This window comes from Phacochoerus africanus, chromosome 1 (genome assembly GCF_016906955.1).
Source record: "Phacochoerus africanus isolate WHEZ1 chromosome 1, ROS_Pafr_v1, whole genome shotgun sequence".
NCBI classification, from domain to species: Eukaryota; Metazoa; Chordata; class Mammalia; order Artiodactyla; family Suidae; genus Phacochoerus; species Phacochoerus africanus.
Window position 1 is genome coordinate 119789168 of NC_062544.1, and position 21232 is coordinate 119810399.

Below are 21232 nucleotides of genomic sequence, written 5' to 3' on the forward strand. Positions count from 1 at the left end.
TCAGGTTAATGTATTAATGTAAAAGATAGATGACATAAATCTCTTCCTCTCAGTCTTTGAGAACTGCTGTTTCTATCTGAAAGTACTGTTCATGTATTCATTGATTCTATCAATTTTTTATTGAACACCACCATGCGCCAGGCATTGCATTTAGCTCTCTCTCCCAGAGTGATTAATTCTAGGTTCTCCTCTAAATTGTAGTCCCAATCTACAAATATAGGTTAGAGCATATCCTTCATGTTTGTGTGTCCAGCACAATGCCAAGATCTTAATGGAAACAATGTGTATTGAGATATATAATAATAAAACACAGAGAAAACAAGCTGAATACACAGTTCACATTAAGAAAAACCTCCCCGGCCAATTTTCGTAGCCAACTCAAGCCACTCAAGTCAGAATTAAATGGTTAATTAAAATCTGTCATTACCACCAAAACAAAACAAAACAATCTTCTAACCCTACGTCGTTCTAATAATGTTTTTCTTGGATACATAAAGACAAGCGATCTCCTGTGCTACAAAAGGGACCCTAAATAATGTGAAGAGTAGTTAAGATTACAAAGCCTTCCGATAAGGTGTTATAGGAAAACTTGACAGATTCACAAGCCAACTATTTTCCTTATGTTCATCTTGATATCAGCTTTCAAGCCGTTTCAGAAGCACTATCAAGAAACAACAGAAATGAGGAACAAAAGCAAAAGAGAAAATGCTTTCTGAGAAAAGCATTTCGGCTCAGGCTGAGTGGAATGCTCTGGAGTTACTGCTAATGATTAAAACAATCTATAGGTCTAAAAAAATGTTGGTTGTGTGGCGTTTGGCTATTATAGTTCACCGTATGTCATGGGCATTGTTCCATTCTTGACAAAGTCCTAAACACCCTGCCTGCAGTCTTCCCTGGGTGCCGCTAACCATTCTAGTTATTCCTGTGATACCGGGTTAAAAAAAAAAAAGAAAAAGAAAACATGACGGTCAACAAGAATCTAGAAGGGGCCGAGAGAGAACTTTTCACCCCTAGCCACAGCCCACGATCCTCCCAAGGGAACTAACTCTGGACCGCAGCCCAGTATACTGGCGGAGGGGCGGCCGGCCACGCCCGGATGCGCATCGGCCCGGGTCCAGGCAGGCCGGCCCGCGAGCCACACACTCTGCTGGGACCGCCCCGGCGCGGGGACCCGGATCGCACGCGGGGTCAAGGTGCGGCTGGGCCTCACCTCTACGGCTTGGCCCAGCTCCAGGTCGAAGCCCACCACACACACGCAGTGCAGCCAGGCAGAGAAGCCGTCCCAGCGCAGCAGGCCCCGGCCGCGGCCCTCGTCTTCCTCATCCTCCTCCGATACAGCTCCCGCCGCCACCAAGGCCGACGCCTCGCGCTCCTCGTCCGTCGCCACCGCCTCATCCGACGGCCCGCGGGAACCGGGCCCCGAGCCTGCCAGGCCCCGCAGAGCCATCCGCCGCCCCCTTGCTGTTCGCGCCGCCCCCACCGCGGACCGCGCTGCACAGCGCGCCCGGCTCCGCGCAGGCGCAGCCGCCACTGGTGCAGCCACGGGGGATGGGCTCAGCCGGGGCGGGGCCGCGACCCACGTGACGCTGGGAGCCGGGCTCTGCACCAGTCCTCGTGTACCACAGCGTAGATGTGGGGACGTCAGGCAAGCGCTTGGTTGAGCTTGACAAGCGGGCCCTGGCTTCCTTTCCTCAATGCTCCTCAACACTGATACAGTGAATCCTGAAATCCTCCTTCTCAGTCCAACGACCAGGAAATGAAGTATTCTTGAAATGTCACCATTCATAATTATAAGGTATTATTAAATGTTAAAACATAATGGTCAAGAAGAGCAGACTTCGAGTTCCCAGGGGGGAAAGGGAAGGGAATGGGATGGATAGGCATTTTGGGGGGTTTTTTGGGTGCAAATTCTTATATTTGGAATGGATGGGCAATGGGACCTACTGTAAAGCACAGGAAATGTGTGTGATTGGGTCAGTTTGCTGTACAACAGAACCTGACGAAACACTGTAAATCAACCACACTTTAATTTAAAAAAAAAACTAGTAACGTGGCTAACATTTATTGAGCATTTACTCTGTGCCAGATGATGTGCCAAGCAAGTACTTTACAAATATTACTTCACTGAATGTTCGCATCATGGCTAGTAGGTGGACACTATTATTTATTTATTTTTAGATAAAGAAACTGAGGTTTTGAGAGGTTACATGACCTGCCAAGCAAGTATTAACATTCTGATGCTGATTTACAGTTCACTCAGGCAACCTACTGACTGAGAGTTCCCTTCATTCAGCTGTTCCCTCTCCACCAAGCCCTCTCCCACCTTTCTTGGCCTAATTGTCTGTGACTCATTCAGCATTCACACAGCAGCATCTCAAGAGCTCTCTTGAACACCAGGTTGGCCTCGACAGCAATCTGGATCACTTAGCAAGGGTCTAGTCTCAGGCAGCTTTATATTCTTGGAGCTCAGCATTGAGCTAGGCACCCAGGAGGTAGTTGGTTTGTTGAATTGTTATTTTTATAGGTCCAACTTGATACTACTGACCGGATTTATTCAGCACCTACTATGTGAGCATAAACTGCACAGTGGATGTAAGTAAGGAACACACAGAGTTCCCTGGTGGTTCAGCAGGAAGGATCTAGCATTGTACTGCTGTGGCTCAGGTCACTGCTGTGACATGGGTTTGATCCCTGGCCCAGGAACTTCCCATGCAAAAAAAAAAAAAAATTAAATAAATAAATAAAAACAGCACTGTATTCATACTTTTTTCTTTTCTTTTCTTTCTTTTTTTTTTTTTTTTTTTTTGCTTTTTAGGGCTGTACCTGTTCCAAGTTCCATATGGAAGATCAAAGACTAGGGGTCAAATCGGAGTGGCAGCTGCCTACCTACTCCACAGCCACAGCAACATGGGTCCAAGCCATGTCTGCCACTTACACCACAGCTCACAACTGGTTCCTTAACCCACTGAGCAAGGCCAGGGATCGAATCCACATCCTCATGGATACTAGTTGGGTTTGTAATTCAACCATATTGAGTTACAGGAACTCCCACATATTCATACATTTACACACATTATCTTAACTAATCCTCCCAAAAGCCCAAAAGATAGGCCTTATTATTATTCCCATTTTACAGATAAGAACTCTGAGATTCACGAGATGACAATAATGTCACATAAGTTTGCCAGTAGATGGCAGAACAAAGGCAAACTCAGATCTCTCTCACACTGAACCTGAGCTCCTAAGTATTTTGGTGCACTGCCCAGTCAAATCTACCCCATTGGACAAGCATTGTTCTGTCCGCATACCTAGAATTTTTATATGAAGGAAATGTTAGCATCTCTCTTTACAGGGACAGGATCAAGTATCCTCAGACATCAGTAGTGATGTTTGCTAGAGACTTTCTTTAGGATGTGAGATGAACTGGAACATTAAAGTTAAAGGCCAACTCTTTGGCCAAAGCAATCTGCTTGTCCTATTCCAGAGAACCACTGTAGTTGAGAGAAAAGGTATATTCTGCATTTAAGTAAGTGTCTAGGAGTTTCTTTGTGGCTCAGCAGATTAAAGACCTGGCATAGGTCCCAGCTGCAGCTTGGATTTGATCCCTGGCCTGGGAACTTCTGCATGTCCTGGGTGTGACCAAAAAGAAAAAAAAAAGTGTCTAAATCTACCATTAGGAAAGAACAGTAGCAGTTTTTAGAATTAAAACAGTACTGGCAGAGTTCCCGTCGTGGCGCAGTGGTTGACGGATCCGGCTGGGAACCATGAGGTTTCGGGTTCCATCCCTGCCCTTGCTCAGTGGGTTGACGATCCGGCGTTGCCATGAGCTGTGGTGTGGGTTGCAGACGCAGCTCGGATCCCGCGTTGCTGTGGCTCTGGCGTAGGCCAGTGGCTACAGCTCCGATTGGACCCCTAGCCTGGGAACCTCCATATGCCTCGGGAGCGGCCCAAAGAAATAGCAAAAAGACAAAAAAAAGAAAGAAAGAAAGAAAGAAAAAGAAAAAGAAAAACAGTACTGGCAAGAGCACTAGCCTAGAAGTCAGAAGTGTTAGATTTGAGCACCTGCTCCATCCATGATTGTGGTAGGCAAGCTGCTCCAAGTCTCCATTTCTTTTTTTAAAAAAAAATTTTTATTAAAGTATAGTTGATTTACAATGTTCTGTCAGTTTTTGCTGTACAGAAAAATTGATCCAGTCATACATATATATACATTCTTTTTCTCATATTAGCTCTTCTGTCAATTTCTATCATAAGTGATTGGATATAGTTTTTTTCTTTTTTTCTTTTTTTAATGGCTACACCCACGACATACAGAAGTTCCTGGGCAAGGGCTCAAATCCAAGCTGCAGCTGTGAACTGCACCTCAGCTGTAGCAATGCAGGATCCTTAACCCACTGTGCTGGGCCAGAGATCAAACCTTCACCACCACAGCAGCAGTGTTGGATCCTTAACCTGCTATGCCATAGCGGGAACTCCCAGGACTCCATTTCTGTACTGGTAAAATAGGAATGATCATTCTAGCCTACTTACATCACTGATTGTTCAGGGAAGAGCCACGCTATTGCAATACACACATTTTACTGGTTACTATCACATTATTAATGACTAAAGAGCTTCGAACATCAGTTGTTCCACAGGGCTGCCTCTTTGGCAGGTAGACAGACTGCCATTCCCCGAAATGCAGCTTTATAATTTTTTTTTTGTCTTTTTGCCTTTTCTAGGGCCGCTTTCGAGGCATATGGAGATTCCCAGGCTAGGGGTCTAATCAGAGCTGTAGCCACCAGCGTACGCCAGAGCCACAGCAACGCAGCATCCAAGCTGCGTCTGCAACCTTCACTACAGCTCATGGCAATGCCAGGTCCTTAACCCACTGAGCAAGGCCAGGGATCGAGCCTGCAACCTCATGGTTCCCAGTCGGATTCATTAACCACTGCGCCACGACAGGAACTCCAAAGCTTTATAATTTTGAGTTAAGAATAATCCTGATGAAATGTAGTAACTTGAAAAGTATTAAGAGGACCATAAATGTGATGAGAAGGAAAGCAGACCAGGGCTTTCAAGAATCTTAAATGTGGGGGAAAAAAAATCATTCACTCTACTTCACTTTACTTTAGAAAAAACAAACACATTTCTAACTCAAATCTTTATGCACAAAATCCACACTTACCAGGGAAAACAGAAAGTTCATATGACTATTTTTCCTTCCAACCTCATAACTTTGATATTCAGCCTTAGCATCAATTTTAATTTTTCTGTGGTTAATACTTGAATGGGATCTGAGGGAAAAGGTACTAGCACTTCCTTACTTCTCAAGGTTCTGTCATTAGAACCTTTGAATCTGGGAGTTTCCATTGTGGCTCAGCAGGTTAAGAACCCGACATAGTGCCTGTGAGGATGAGGGTTCGATCCCTGGCCTTGCTCAGTGGCTTAAGGATCCAGTGTTGCCACAAGCTGCAGCATAGGTCACAGATACAGCTTGGATCCTGCATTGCTGTAGCTGTATTGTAAGCCAGCAGCTGCAGCTCCAACTCAACACCTAGCCCAAGAATTTCCATATGCCACAGGTACAGCAGCGGTTAAAAAAAAAAAAAAAAAAACAACAACAACAACAAAAACCTTTGATTCTAAAAGGATCTTGGATCAGATTCTCTCTCCAAACTTCCTATCCTACTCATGAAATCTTCTGATGTTCAGTCAGCTAGTCACCATTCTGACACCCCTTATTAAGGTAAAGTCACAGCCTTGCAAAGCTGCCATTTTCTGGGTGTTTATAAGGATTAGAAAATTTTTCCTTTTATACAGACAAGATCAGCCACTTTGTAATGCACACTCACTGGTCTAAGCTGTGCTTGCTGAGATTATACAGAAGAGTCCAACTCCTCTACATGAAAGCCCTGTGAAAATTTGAAAGTGGTTATTCCACATCCTTATGCTTCTAACTTCCAGGGTGAACTACCCCAGTTCCTCTATCTCTTCCTCAAAGGATGTAGTTTCTAGGCCATTCATCATCCTGTTGCCCAACTTGGGCACATTCCAACTTGTCAACATCACTCTTACAAGGCAGTGCCGGGGGAAACATCATCCTCCATGTGTGATCTGACCACTGCAGAGTGTACTCTGGGACTATTACCTTACTTGCCCCAGCCACCAGCCTTCTATTAATGCTGGTTCAGATCACATTTGCTAGTTTTGGCAGCCAGGTCACATCACTGGCTCAGGTTGTATTTAGTGTCAGCTAAAGCCCTGGGTCTTTTTTCATGTGAGGAGTGCTTAAGTCAGGGTAGGCTGCTATAGCCAAGAGCATGACTGGATTCATGGCTCTGCTGCCCTTCTAATATTACCAGCTACACTGAAAGCAGGATTAAAAACATTCCAAACTTCCCTACTCACCTCTAAGCAAACTCCTGACATTTCGGCAATTTTCATAGTTTTTAAAAAAAAGAAGAAGAAGAAAGGAAGAAAGAAAAAAGGAAAAACTAAGCTTTAGATAATGGTGTGAATTGCAATGCAGAGCTCTCTGGACTTAGTTTTACCAAAAGAAACTGGAGAGAATCCAAATGCCCTAGATGTCCACCTACTTGGGCAGGCAGAGGACTTCCCTCTTGCTCCTGAGCTAAATGCTGCTACAAGCTGGGGCATGACTACACTTGTGGTGGCAAAAAAAAGAAAAAGAAACAGAAATACAGAGGCTTAAGTGCCAATGTGTTATCAAGAGAACTGAGGAGTTCCCATCGAAACTCAGCAGAAACGAATCTGACTAGTATCCATGAGGACGCAGGTTCAATCCCTGGCCTTGCACCCGAGGCATATAGAGGTTCCCAGGCTAGGGGTCAAATCAGAACTACAGCTGCTGGCCTACACCACAGCCGCAACAATGCCAGATCCGAGCCACGTCTGCAACCTACACCACAACTAACAGCAACGCCAGCCCCTTAACCCACTGATCAAAGCCAGGGATTGAACCCGCAGCCTCATGGTTCCTAGTCGGATTTGTTTCCACTGTGCCACAACAGGAACTCCTATGCATAATTCTAATAGAAGTGTTAGTCTGGCTTTTCAGACTAAGCAGCAAATAAGAGTGAAGAGGCTGCTTGAGGCTGAGCATCAAAAGAGCAGAAAACAAAAGTGTGCAGGCTAACAGAATGAAAGGAAAAGAAGAAAAGGACTCAGAAAACAAACCAAAAAAAATTTCAGAAAGATACCCAATAAACTATTAAGAGTGTTTGCCACATGGGGAATAGAAATGTTGGAAATTAGAAGTGCTGGTGAATAGAAATAAGGAGCTTTGCTTTCTGACTTACACAATTCTGTATTGTTGTAGTTATTTAGAGAAGGCATGTATTGCTTTTGTAACTAAACAGTAAGAGATAACAAGAGTACAATAGAGTTGCTTATAATTGTGAAAAATTGGAAACTACCTAAATGTCCAACAAGGGGAGACTGACTGAAAATTGTCATGTACCCATTCAGTAGACTACTATGAAGTCGTTAAAAATGTCATAGAACACTGGATAGCAGAAAAATGTTCAAAGTATATATTTTAAGGGGAAAAAAGTAGATCACAAAATGTAATGACTGGTGCTGTTTGTATAGAATATATGCAGCAACAAAAAAAAGACACTGCAATTGATAGAAAATATCCTGACCTAGGAGAAAGTTTTTGCCTGGAATTAAACATTTCATTTATTTTATGTATAAAAAAGCTTTCTGTTTCAGCTGAAACAGAAAGGAATGGAATTAAATTACAATGTTTTCACAAATATCTTCGTGGCAGAGATTGCTGTGCCAATATGATGATTGATTTTCTGTGTCAACTTGACTGGGCCCAGATATTTGGTCAAATATTATTCTGAGTGTGTTTATAAGGGCGATTCTAGATGAGGTTAGCATTTGAAATGGTGGACTTGTGTAAAGCAGATTGCCCTCCCCAAGGTACGTGACCTCATCCAATCCACAGGAGGCCTGAATACAACAAGAAAGGCTGAATAAAGGAGAATTCACTCTGCCTGACTATTTGAGCTGGGACATCTGTCTTCTGTTGCCTTAGGTAGGACTCAAACTTAAACTGGAACTTACACCATCAGACAGGAAGTATACCAGTGGCCCTCCTGAGTCTCCAGCTTGCCACGGCAGATCATGGGATTTCTCAGACTATGCAACCATATAATAAGTATCTCTCTTCCTTTCATCTACCCTCTTTCTCCCTCTTTCCCACCTTCAACTCCTTGTATCTCCATCCTACTGATCCTTTTCCCTGGAGATTATTTAATACAGATTTCGGTATTGACTATATAGTAGTGGGGTGCTACTGTAAGAAATACCTACAAATATTGAAGTGGCTTTGAATTGGACAGTGGGTTGAGGCTGGAGGAGTTTTGAGGTGCATACTAGAAAAATGGCCACTAAGAGCAGTGGTTCTAGTGAGGACTCACAGGGGGAGAGCTGGAGGGAAAGCTTCCATCTTTTTAGAAAATATGCAAATAATCATAAAGAATATTAGTAGATATGTGGGTGAAGAAAGGCTATTCTGGTGAGATCTCAGACAGAGAAGAGGACTATATTATTGAACAGTGGAGAAAAGGTGATCCTTGTTATAAAGTGGCAAAAACTTGGCTGAAGTATATTCTAGTGTTTGTTTTGTTTTGTTTTGTAGGGCAATAACCGCAACATGTGGAAGTTCCCAGGCTAAGGGTCAAATTGGAGCTACAGCTGCCGGCCTACACCATAGCCACAACAATGCAGGATCAAACCCGCGTCCTCATGGGTACTAGTCAGGTTCTTTACTACTGAGCCACGATGAGAACTCCTATATTCTGGTGTTTTGTGAAAGGTAAAGCTAGCAAGCTACAAAGTTGGATAGTTAACTAAGGAGATTTCTATGCAAAGTGATGAAGGAGCAGTTTGATTCCTCCTGACAACTTAGCATTAAATGCAAAAGAGAGAAATGAATCAAAGAAGGAAATGTAAAGCAAAAATGAACTAGAACTTGAAATTTGGAAAATTCTTACCTTATTTATACTTCCCCAGATGCCAAAAATGTTCTGAAGAAAACATTAAGGGTGTGGCCGAATAGCAGTTTGATTAGGAGATTAGTATGAGTGTGAACCACAGACCTAATCAGCCACCCCAGCATGAAAGGAAGAAAGACTGTCAGACTTCTTAGATCCTTCAGAACAGGACTATGGAGCAAGGCAGCTGCAAACATGTGCTATTCTTCAAGGCTAAGGAAGAATGACCATAAAGGTGACTCAGAGATCATCAGGGCTGCCTCCTCACTTTCAGGAGCCGGGGTTGGGGAGGGTCCTGTTGCTGGGTGATCCAACACACCAGACAGCAGCCACTTGAATCTCTGGGAGAGGAGGCCCCCAGAAGTTTGAGAGAATGACCCCCACCTGGCGTAACTGCAGAGGTGAGACCACCACTCCAGTGGTCTGGAAAGCAGTGCATTGAACCAAAGAGAATTATTATCAATCCTCAAGATGTAAAATTATTTACCTTATGAGGTTTTGGAATTACTTGGGATCTAATACCCTCTTCTTTCTTCCAATTTCTCCCTTTTGGAGCTGTAAAGTCTGTCCTATGCCTGTCCCTCCCCTGTATTCTGGGAACACATAACTTATCTGGTTTCACAGGTTCATGCTGGAGAGGAATTTTACCGCAGGATGAATCATACCTCATGCTTCACCCATATCTGATTTACATGCTATTTACTTATTTATTTTTGTCTTTTCAGGGCCATACCCACGGCATATGGAAGTTCCCAAGCTAGGGGTTGAATTGGAGCTGCAGCTGCCAGCCTCTGCCACAGCCACAGCAACACCAGACCCAAGCTGCATCTGCAACCTACACCACAGCTCGTGGCCATGCCAGATCCTTAATCCACTGAGCGAGGCCAGGGACTGAACCTGTGTCCTCATGGATACTAGTTGGGTTTGTTACTGCTAAGCCACAATGGGAACTCCCTAGATGCTATTTAGATGAGATTTTGAACTTTAGACTTTAGACTTTAAAGTTGATGCTAGGACTAGGAGTTCCTGTGGTGGTGCAGCAGAAACGAATCCACTAGGAACCATGAGGGTTCAATCCCTGGCCTCACTTGGTGGGTTAAGGATCCGGCATTGCCGTGAGCTGTGGTGTAGGTCTGTGGTGTGGGTCACAGACGCAGCTCAGATCTGGCATGGCTGTGGCTCTGGCGTAGGCCGGATTAGACCCCCTAGCCTGGGAACCTCCATATGCCATGGGTGCGGCCCTAGAAAAAGGCAAAAAGACAAAAATAAATAAGTAAATAAATAAAATTAAGTTAATGCTAGAATGAGTTAAGACTTTGACAGCCATTAGGCTTGAATGAATGTATTTTGATGCAAGAAGACATAAATTTGGGGGTTGGGGAGGGATGTTATGGACTGAATATTCATATGTTGAAGCTCTAACCCTATGTGATGGTATTTAGACCTTAAAGATAATTAGGTTACATGAGGTCATGAGGATGGGGCCCTATGATATGATTTTTTTTTTGTCTTTTTGTCTTTTTTCCATTTCTTGGGCCGCTCCCGCCGCATATGGGAGGTTCCTAGGCTAGGGGTCTAATCGGAGCTGTAGCCACCAGCCTACGCCAGAGCCACAGCAACGTGGAATCCGAGCCACGTCTGCGACCTACACCACAGCTCACGGCAACACCAGATCATTAACCCACTGAGCAAGGGCAGGGATGGAACCCGCAACCTCATGGTTCCTAGTTGGATTCATTAACTACTGCGCCACGATGGGAACTCCCTCTATGATATGATTAATGTCTTTATAAGAAGAAACCAGAGCCTCTCTCTGCTATGTGAGGGGTGGCCATCTGTAAGCCACTAAGAGTGCTCAAGGGAACTGAATTGGCCAGGACCAAAACTATGAGAAGTAAATATCTATTGTTTAAGCCACCCAGTCTATGTTTTGTTATACCAGCCCCCACTGACTAAGATGCCCCCCAATACTCATTTTCCCCCTTTATCCCCTTTATCACTTGGCACTGAACCCAACTAAAACACTATATCTTTCAAATTCCATGGAAGGTATGTGTGACCATGTGATGAATTCAAGATGTATGCAAAAGTATTGATTAAAACATCTGGGTTATACTCTTTTACAAGCTCACAAAAGAAAATAAATATAGCACGCAGTTCTTGCCCTTTGGTACTTCTCAGCTCCTCCTACTGCCAACCTAGACATGAAGCCCAAAAGTCCAGTAGCCATTTTCAGACATGAAGAAAATATCAAGAGACTCACATCCATACAGCACTAAACCAATGCCAGCCGTAACCTGCCTCTGAACTTCTTAAAAATTAACCCTTACCTGTTTAAGCAACTGTAGTTAGATCTGTCATTTGCAGCCAAATGTAATTCATAACTGACATGAATCAGCTTTTGCATTAAAGCTTTTACAGTATACAAAGCTACATCAGAAAGCTTTAGAAGTTAGTTGCTAGAAACAAGTTTGTCTTTAGAGTTGACTTCTCAGTTAATTACTTTTATATGAAAACACAATTTAAAATAGTTTGCTTTGCAGAACTAGGATTTTTTTTGCTGTAAATTCCCACTGCTCTTACTTGCCCATCACCCATTGTACCTTCTGCTTAAGAGTCCCCAGTTTCCCAGCAAGGAGCCACCTCATGATCATTCACAGACTATGAGGTTCAGGAAGAGGCAAATGCTACTCTTGGACTCTAGTGTGGGCACATAACCCAATCCTAGCCAATCAGTATATTCCATATACCTAGAACAATGATGAATGCAGGCACATCACCAGGCATGATTCAATCAAATAATGCAATTCAACTCTTGGAGTCATTAGAACTGTTCTGAAAAAAGGCATGGTCCTAACATCAGGATTACTGAGAGGATAGAATGTAAGCTTGGCGCTGTTAGCAGCCTTATCATCATAAATAAGAAGCAGGCCCAGAATGCAGACAACAGTGAAAAAAACAAGAAATGGAAAGTGTAGGACAGGGTCCCAATGAGATCATTTGGCCCTGGATTTAGCCAAGCCTGAGCTTTTCAGATACCTTGAGTCAAATAACTTTTCCTTTTTGGTTAGATTTGTTTGAGCTAGAACTTCTGACATTCACAACTCTAGAAGCCTTCACTAATATAGTTGCACATGGTAGGATGCATTACATTAGCCTTTTATCACATCAAGTGCTCATAGAAACTCTTCCCTGAGTGTTTATTTACCAAAACAGCAGTATAATAGAATACTAACATAATGCTTTGCTTCTGGGTTTTTATATTACAAAAAATACCCTTTTTTTTTTTCTTTTTAGGGCCACATCTGCAGCACAAGGAGGTTCCCAGGTTAGAGGTCGAATCAGAGCAACAACTGCCGGCCTACACCGCAGCCACAGCAATGCCGGATCTGAGCCAAGTCTTCAACCTACACCACAGTTCATGGCAATGCCGGATCCTTAACCCACTGAGCAAGGCTGGGGATCAAACCCGCATCCTCATGGATACTAGTAGGGTTCGTTAACCAATGAGCCACAACAGAAACTCCAATCCACAAATTATTTTTAATTAGCCAAAAGAGGGGAAAACACCATTACTCTATTATAATCATTATCACCTAGTTAAAGGATATTTATCTCAACAAAATCATGAAGCAATTATCATTGAAAAATAATCTTCAAAACGAACAAAAAGAGATAGCTCAACTCATCCCTTCCTTCAAGTATTTGACTTAGAAAAGTTATGGTCTTGAAGTTCCTGCTGTAGTGAAATGAGATGAGTGGTGTCTTAAGCACTGCAACACAAGTTTGATCCCCAGCCAGCCTGGCGCAGTGGAATAAGGATCTGGTATCAACACTGCTTTGGTGTAGGTTACAACTGCAGCTCCAATCTGATCCCAGCTCCAGGAACTCCATAATGCCTTGGGATGGCCAAAAATGAAAAAAGAAAAAAAAAGTTACAGTCTTAAATTGAGAAGGATAACAATCTGAATATGATATGTTTTCTGGGACCACACTATTTAGCAAAGAAGACAAAACATGACTGCTAGTAACACCTATATACCATTTTCTGAGAATTAGAGAATAATGAGAAAAATATCTAGGGGAGGGAAAAAACCAATTTTGTCATATTATTAGAGCTGTAAAAGCTCTTAGAGATCCAACAATTTTTTCAACACATAGTTGAGGAAATTGTAGCTCAGAGAGCCAGTGACTTAGCTCTCATAACAAGTCAGTGGCAAAATCCTGCTGGAAGCCAGACCTCCTTAGACACAGTCCAACATTCTTTCTTACTTCCCCACCCTACCTCTATTAGGAGAAAAGCAAAATACCAGGAAATTTCTCTAATTTTTCTTCTGCACAACCTGAAATGGAGAGAAAAATCTCAAAGACTACACTAAAATAAGCTTGATTCTCTTTTTATCATTTATAGAAGCAATCCAACAAAGCTCTGCTTCAGTTTTGAGAGTTTGCCTTTGATATTCTGTCATGATTTTTCTCTCATTGACTATTTTTGTTAGTCTAACCTTGAATGTGCAGCAACCCTGCCTGTTTTGTTTTGAATATGTTTGTTCTCTTTGGTATTCTGATAGCCCAAACGAAAAGAATTACCTAAGTTAAACTTAATCCAGGAAGTCTTCCTTGGCTGATTTCCCAGGGGGCAGTGCCAGCCTGCACAAAAGACTAAGACACTGCAAATTCTAATTCTACTCTGAGTAAGAGTTTTGTCTAAGGAAAATAAAAGAAATGGAATGACTCTATGCTGTGGATGTGGCAAAAGAAAGAAAGAGAGAGACAGAGAGATAAAAGGAAAAAGAAAGAAAGAAAGAAAGAAAGAAAGAAAGAAAAAGAAAGAAAGAAAGAAAGAAAGAAGAAAGAAGAAAGAAAGAAAGAAAGAAAGAAAGAAAGAAGAAAGAAAGAAAGAAAGAAAGAAAGAAAGAAATAGAATGACTCCAAACTAGGACTGCTATTCTTAGACACCTTCTTATGAAGAATTTACAAGGAAGACTAGTTCTTATTAGAAATAATCACTGAGAAGTATGTATTTTTGCAGTGTTGCTAAGATGGCAACGGCTACAAATAATTTGGGAAAGTGGATTAAAAATTTAGTTTCAGGTAGTCGCCTTGTGGCTCAGCAGTAATGAACCTGACTAGTATCCATGGGGATGCAGGTTCAGTTCCTGACCCCACTCAGTGGGTTAAGGATCTGGGATTGCCAGGAGCTGCAGTATAGGTTGGAGACGGGGCTCAGATCAATTCAACCTTCCATATGCTGGAGGTGTGGCCCTAAAAAGAAAAAAAAAAAAGGTTTCAAAGAAGAACAAAGTTAGAGGACTCGCACACCCTGATTACAAACCTTACCATAAAGCTACAGTTATTAAAATGGTATGGGACTGGCATATAGACCAATGGAATAGAATAGAGAGCCCAGAAATAACCCATTGCATATGTGGTCAAATGATTTTCAATAAGAGTGCCAAAACCATTCAATGGGAAAAGAGTAGTCTTTTCAACAAATGATGCTGGAAAAACTGGATATCCATATGCAAAAGAATGAAGTTGGACCCTTAATTTACACCATATATAAAAATAACTCAAAAGGGATCAAAGACCATAGAGAACAGACTTGTGGGTGCCATGGGGGGGAGGGAAGGAGTGGGATGGACTGGGAGTTTGGGGTTAGTATATGCAAACTTACATTTAAAATAGATAAGCAGGAAGTTCCCACTGTGGCTCAGTGTGTTAAGAACCTGATTAGTATCCACGAGGATGCGGGTTTGAATCCTGACCTCACTCAGTGGGTTAAAGGATCCAGCATTGCTGCAAGCTGTGGTGTAGGTTGAAGACTTGGCTCTGATCTGGCATTGCTGTAGCTGTGGCATAGGGCAGCAGCTGTAGCTCCAATTTGACCCCTAGTCCAAAAACTTCCATATGCCTCAGGTGTAGCCCAAAAAAACAAAATAAATAAATAAAGTAGGTAATCAGTGAGGTCCTAATGCATAGAACAGGGAACCATATCTAATCTTAGGATAGACCACGGTGGAAAATAATATATGAAAAGGAATGGATAGATATATATATACACACACACATACATACATATATTTGAGTGGGTCACTTTGATATACAGCAGAAAATGGTACATTGTAAATCAACTATACTTTAATAAAAATGTAAAAAAAAGAAAGAATAGGGAATGTGAAAGTAAATGAAGACTTTTATGAGCCAAAAAAAAAAAAAGATCAAAGACCTAAACATAAGCGCTAAATCTATAAAACTCAGAAGAAAACATAGGAAAAAAGCTTCATGACATTGGATTTGGCAATATTTCTTGGCTATGACAGCAAAAACACAGGCAACAGAAGAAAAAATAGGTCAATTGCACTTTATCAAAATTAACAGTTTTTGTGCATCAAAAGATACCATTGACATAGTGAAAAGGCTTTTCACTACAGAATGGGAAAAATATTTGCAAATCATTAATCTGATAAGGGATTAATATCCAGAATATATAAAGAACTCTTACAATTTAAACAACAATTTAAAAAACCCAGTTCAAAGATGGGAATTTGGGGTTAATAGATGCAAACTCTTGCCTTTGGAATGGATAAGCAATGAGATCCTGCTGTATAGCACTGAGAACTATGTCTAGTCACTTAAGATGGAGCATGATAATGTGAGAAAAAAGAACGTATACATGTATGTATAACTGGGTCACCATGCTGTACAGTAGAAAATTGACAGAACACTGTAAACCAACTATAATGGAAAAAATAAAAATCATTATTTAAAAAAAAAAAAAAAGATGGGCATGGAGTTCCCTGGTGACCTAGTGGTTAAGGATTCAATGTTGTCACCCCTGTGGCTCAGGTTAGATCCCTGGCCCAGGAACTTCTGCTTGCCCTGGCACAGTGGTGGGGGTTGGGGGGAGGTGAAGACTTAAATAGGCATTTCTTCAAAGAAGATATACAGATGGTCACTGAGCCCATGAAAAGAGGCTCAACATTACTAATCAGTAGGGAAATACAAATCAAATCCACAATGAAAAATTGCTTCACATCCATTAGGATGGCTATTATTAAAAACAAACAAACAAACAAAAAACCCAGAAAATAACCTATATTAGTGAGGGTGTCAAGAAATTGGAATCCAGAGTTCCCGTCGTGGCTCAGTGGTTAACGAATCCAACTAGGAACCATGAGGTTGAAGGTTCTATCCCTGGCCTTGCTCAGTGGGTTAAGGATCCGGCGTTGATGTGAGCTGTGGTGTAGGTCGAAGATGTGGCTCAGATCCTGTGTTGCTGTGGCTCTGGCATAGGCCGGCGGCTACAGCTCTTATTAGACCCCTAGCTTGGGAACCTCCATATATGCTGAGGGAGCGGCCCAAGAAATACCAAAAAGACAAAAAATAAAAATAAATAAATAAATAAATTGGAATCCTTGTACATTGCCAGCAGGAGTGCAAGATGATGCAGCCACTATGGAAAAGAGTATAGAAGTTCCTCCAAAAAATTACACATAGAATTATCACATAATAGAACAATCCCATTTTTGAATTCTTTAATTCCCAAAGATTCAAAAGCAGGGCTTCAAATAAATCTTTGTACACCAGTGTTCACAGCAGCATTATTCACACTAAATATACATGAGCACTTAATATTTATGAGGTCCTAATCCTGCCACTCATTGATAATAACTGTTCTGGTCCCTGTGTTCTCTGCCCAAAATGCAAAAACTCATGTCAGTTCAGCAGGATAACTGGAAAACTATAGCTGTTGTCCAGGTATACTTTTCCCTTCATCTTTCTGGTAGGGCAAGTATATATTATTGGCCCAGAGCAACCTTCTGTCTATGGGCACTCTTGCTTGAACCTCAGCTCTGGTCCATCAGCAGAGAAGGCTGACACAGCAGAGAGATGTACTACATACAAACGTTATATAACCCAGAATTTAAATGCTGTTATCCTTCCACCTTTCTTGGAAACTTTCCTAATAGTTTGTTAACTTGCCCTGTCTCTTTCTCCTTGCTTGTGCTATTTGTTTTATTTATTTATTTATTTTGTCTTTTGTCTTTTTAGGGCCACACCCACGGCATATGGAGGTTCCCAGGCTAGGGGTCAAATTGGATCTGTACCTGCCGGCCTACACCACAGCCACAGCAACTCGGGATCTGAGCCGCATCTGCAACCTACACCACAGCTCACAGCAATGCCGGATCCTTAACCCACTGAACGAGGCCAGTGTTTGAACCTGCATCCTCATGGATACTAGTCCGATTCATTAACCACTGAGCCATGACAGGAACTCCAGTGCTATGTGTTTTAAATTGGTTTAATAAACTATGTGATTCAAGCATTCTAATTTGATTTATAAATTTCTATGCAACAGAAATCTTAAAATGGGAAAAACTAAATGTGTTCTAGAGCTGCATTGCCCAGTGCAGTAGTCATTAGCTACATTTGGTTATTTAAATTTAAATTAATTAAAATTAAATAAAATCAAAAATTCATTTGCTCTGTTGCACTAGCCATATTTCAGGTGCTCAATAGCTACAAGTGGTTGGTAGACACCAACAGATGACTGGATGGTGCAGAATAACACTTCCATTATCATAGAAAATTCTGTTGGGCAGTGAGATTTTAGAAATGCAGAGGAGGACAGTGTGAGTGGAAGGTGATACTAAGGAGATGAGTTAGAGGGGAAGTAGTTGTTGACATCATGCAGGGACTTGTGGACCATGGTAAGGTGTTTGGATTTTAGTTCAAGTACAATATACATAATTTGTCTTTTTTCTGTAATAAATCATAACCATGAGCATCATTATATATATTCTGAGTCCTGTTAAGTCTTCCTAGCAAATCATTGAACATGGGAGGTGGTCTTGGAGACCCCTGACAAAGAGGAGGAGATAACAACGAAGGGCAAAAACTATTTAAGAAGAAATTTCAATCATCCATCCAGCTGAGAGATAATAAGGACTTGGACTAGAATGATGGCAATTAAGATGGAAAGAAAGGACATAAATGGAGTTCCCGTCATGGCTCAGTAGTAACAAACCTGACCAGTATCCATGAGGACACAGGTTCGATCTCTGGCCTTGCTCAGTTGGTTAAGAATCCGGTGTTGCCGTGAGCTGTGGTGTAGGTCACAGATGCAGCTCGGATCCTGCGTTGCTGTGGCTCTGACATAGGCCAGCAGCTATAGCTCCAATTTGACCCCTAGCCTTGGAACTTCCATATGCTGCACGTGTGGCCCTAAAAAGAAAAAAATAAATAATATAATATAATATAATATATCTATCATTCATTCCTTCCTCTTCCCAGGTACTTTTGCAGTGGGATTGACTATGAAACTAGCTGTACTGATATGACATTGGTGAAGAGGAACACAGTGACATAAAAAAAAGCATCAGGGAGTTCCCTTGTGGTGCACTGGGTTAAGGATCCGATGACCTAAGTGCAGTGCAGTGGCTTGGATTGCTGCTGTAGTACAGGTTCAGTCCCTGGCTGGGGAACTTCTACATGCCACAGACGAGGCCAAAAAGAGCATCAGACATAGGAAAAATATTCTCTATTATTTTATAAGAAAATACTAAGAAGCAGAGAAATGACATTAAATTATTTGATAGAAACATTTACATTTCATTTGTATGTTAAAACCAATAACCAAGAAGAAAAGAAATTCTAGAGTGCTATTTACACAGTTTTGAAAAAGACAGCATTGCTGGGAAACCTAGACAGCTGCATGCAAAGCAATGAAACTAGAACACACCCTCACACCATGCACAAAAATAAACTCAAAATGGCTGAAAGACTTAAATATACGACAGGACACCATCAAACTCCTAGAAGAAAACATAGGCAAGACACTCTCTGACATCAACATCATGAATATTTTCTCAGGTCAGTCTCCCAAAGCAATAGAAATTAGAGCAAAAAGAAACCCATGGGACCTCATCAAACTGAAGAGCTTTTGCACAGCAAAGGAAACCCAAAAGAAACCAAAAAGACAACTTACAGAATGGGAGAAAATAGTTTCAAATGATGCAACCGACAAGGGCTTAATCTCTAGAATATATAAGCAACTTATGCAACCCAACAGCAAAAAAGCCAATCAATCAATGGGAAAATGGGCAAAAGACCTGAATAGACATTTCTCCAAAGAAGATATACAGATGGCCAACAAACACATGAAAAAATGCTCAACATCGCTGATTATAAGAGAAATGCAAATCAAAACTACCATGAGATATCACCTCACACCAGTCAGAATGGCCATCATTAATAAATCCACAAATAATAAGTGCTGGAGGGGGTGTGGAGAAAAGGGAACCCTCCTGCACTGTTGGTGGGAATGTAAACTGGTACAGCCACTGTGGAGAACAGTTTGGAGATACCTTAGAAAGCTATACATAGAACTTCCATATGACCCCGCAATCCCACTCTTGGGCATCTATCCAGACAAAACTCTACTTAAAAGAGACACATGCACCCGCATGTTCATTGCAGCACTATTCACAATAGCCAGGACGTGGAAACAACCCAAATGTCCATCGACAGATGATTGGATTCGGAAGAAGTGGTATATATACACAATGGAATACTACTCAGCCATAAAAAAGAATGACATAATGCCATTTGCAGCAACATGGATGGAACTAGAGAATCTCATACTGAGTGAAATGAGCCAGAAAGACAAAGACAAATACCATATGATATCACTTATAACTGGAATCTAATATCCAGCACAAATGAACATCTCCTCAGAAAAGAAAATCATGGACTTGGAGAAGAGACTTGTGGCTGCCTGATGGGAGGGGGAGGGAGTGGGAGCTTGGGCTTATCAGACACAACTTAGAATAGATTTACAAGAAGATCCTGCTGAATAGCATTGAGAACTTTGTCTAGATACTCATGTTGCAACAGAAGAAAGGGTGGGGGAAAAATGTAATTGTAATGTATACATGTAAGGATAACTTGATCCCCTTGCTGTACAGTGGGAAAATAAAAAAAATTATAAAAAAAAAGAAGAAAGAAAAAGAGGTATCAGGACAGCATTTGTATGAGATCTCTTGCAAAAATAGGACTTTCTAACAATAGTATCATAACTAAATTACTGTATTTCAAATAACCCAGTGCAGGATTGGATGAGGGAGTGGGGTTAAAACTAGAAAGAGAGGCATTCTCGTTGTGGCTCAGTGGTTAACAAATCCAACTAGGAACCATGAGGTTGTGGGCTTGATCCCTGGCCTTGCTCAGTGGGTTAAGGATCCGGTATTGCTGTGAGCTGTGATGTAGGTCGCAGACGAGGCTCGGATCCCGAGTTGCTGTGGCTGTGGCGTAGGCCAGCAGCTACAGCTCTGACTAGACCCCTAGCCTGGGAACCTCCATATGCCATGGGTGCGGCCCTAGAAAAGAAAGAAAGACAAGACAAAAACCAAAACAAAACAAAACTAGAAAAGGAATTCAGTACCAAAAAACGGGAGCTATTAAAATCAGAATGTGTATTTGTCTCTGCAGCCAGGAGTTCTCTGATGGTTCTTTGATTATTGGTATGTATCAGATATTAGTTAAAAAAGTGGTTATCACTGACCTTCCTCTAAAGAATCAGATTCAGTAAATGCATGTGTTATGGGGAATCTGAACTTAAAAAAATTTTTTTTTATTTTATGGCCATGCCCATGGCATATAGAAATTCCCAGGCCAGGACTGAATCCAAGACACAGCTGAGACCTTCCTGCAACTACAGCAACACCAGATCCTTTAACCCACTGTACCTCAGTAGGAACTCCTGCTTTTTTTTTTTTTTTTTGGCTATGGTTGTGGCATGCAAAAATTCCCACACCAGGGGTCTAAGTTGCACTACAACAGTGACAACACCTTAACCCTCTGGGTCCCCAGGGAACTCCAGCTTTCATTTTTAACACAATCTCCAGGTTATTCAGACACAGGTGATCTGAGGATTGTACTTTGAGAAATACTGAACATTCAGAGCAGTCGCTGTTTCAGATTTTCCTCCCCCACTTTAATTAATTAATTTATTTATTTAGCCACAGCATGCAACATCTTGATAGGGGATCTCAGTTCCCAGACCAGAGATTGAAACCTGGCTGCAGCAGTGAAAGCACCAAATCCTAACCATTAGACTACCTGGAAACACCAGAGATTTTCTATACAGAAGTTAGAGGGTGGAAAGATCTCCAGTTGGGAAAGGGTGGCTAGGGAGGCTTTTCTATAAGTTTTTTAGA

General features: G+C 41.8%; 1 protein-coding gene across 2 annotated transcripts in view; it reads right to left on the reverse strand.

Annotated features, from left to right (window-relative positions):
• The window catches only part of DENND6A (DENN domain containing 6A), a 60588-nt gene extending 59092 nt beyond the window's left edge, over positions 1-1496 (reverse strand). The window contains exon 1 of one of the 2 annotated variants that reach the window (XM_047777545.1): positions 1211-1496. In XM_047777545.1, the coding sequence (XP_047633501.1) occupies positions 1211-1447 (237 nt within the window). In that variant the 5' untranslated portion in view covers positions 1448-1496. The remainder of the gene's footprint in view (positions 1-1210) is intronic. The other variant, XM_047777536.1, reaches the window with a different exon arrangement.
• Positions 1497-21232: the final 19736 nt, after the last annotated feature.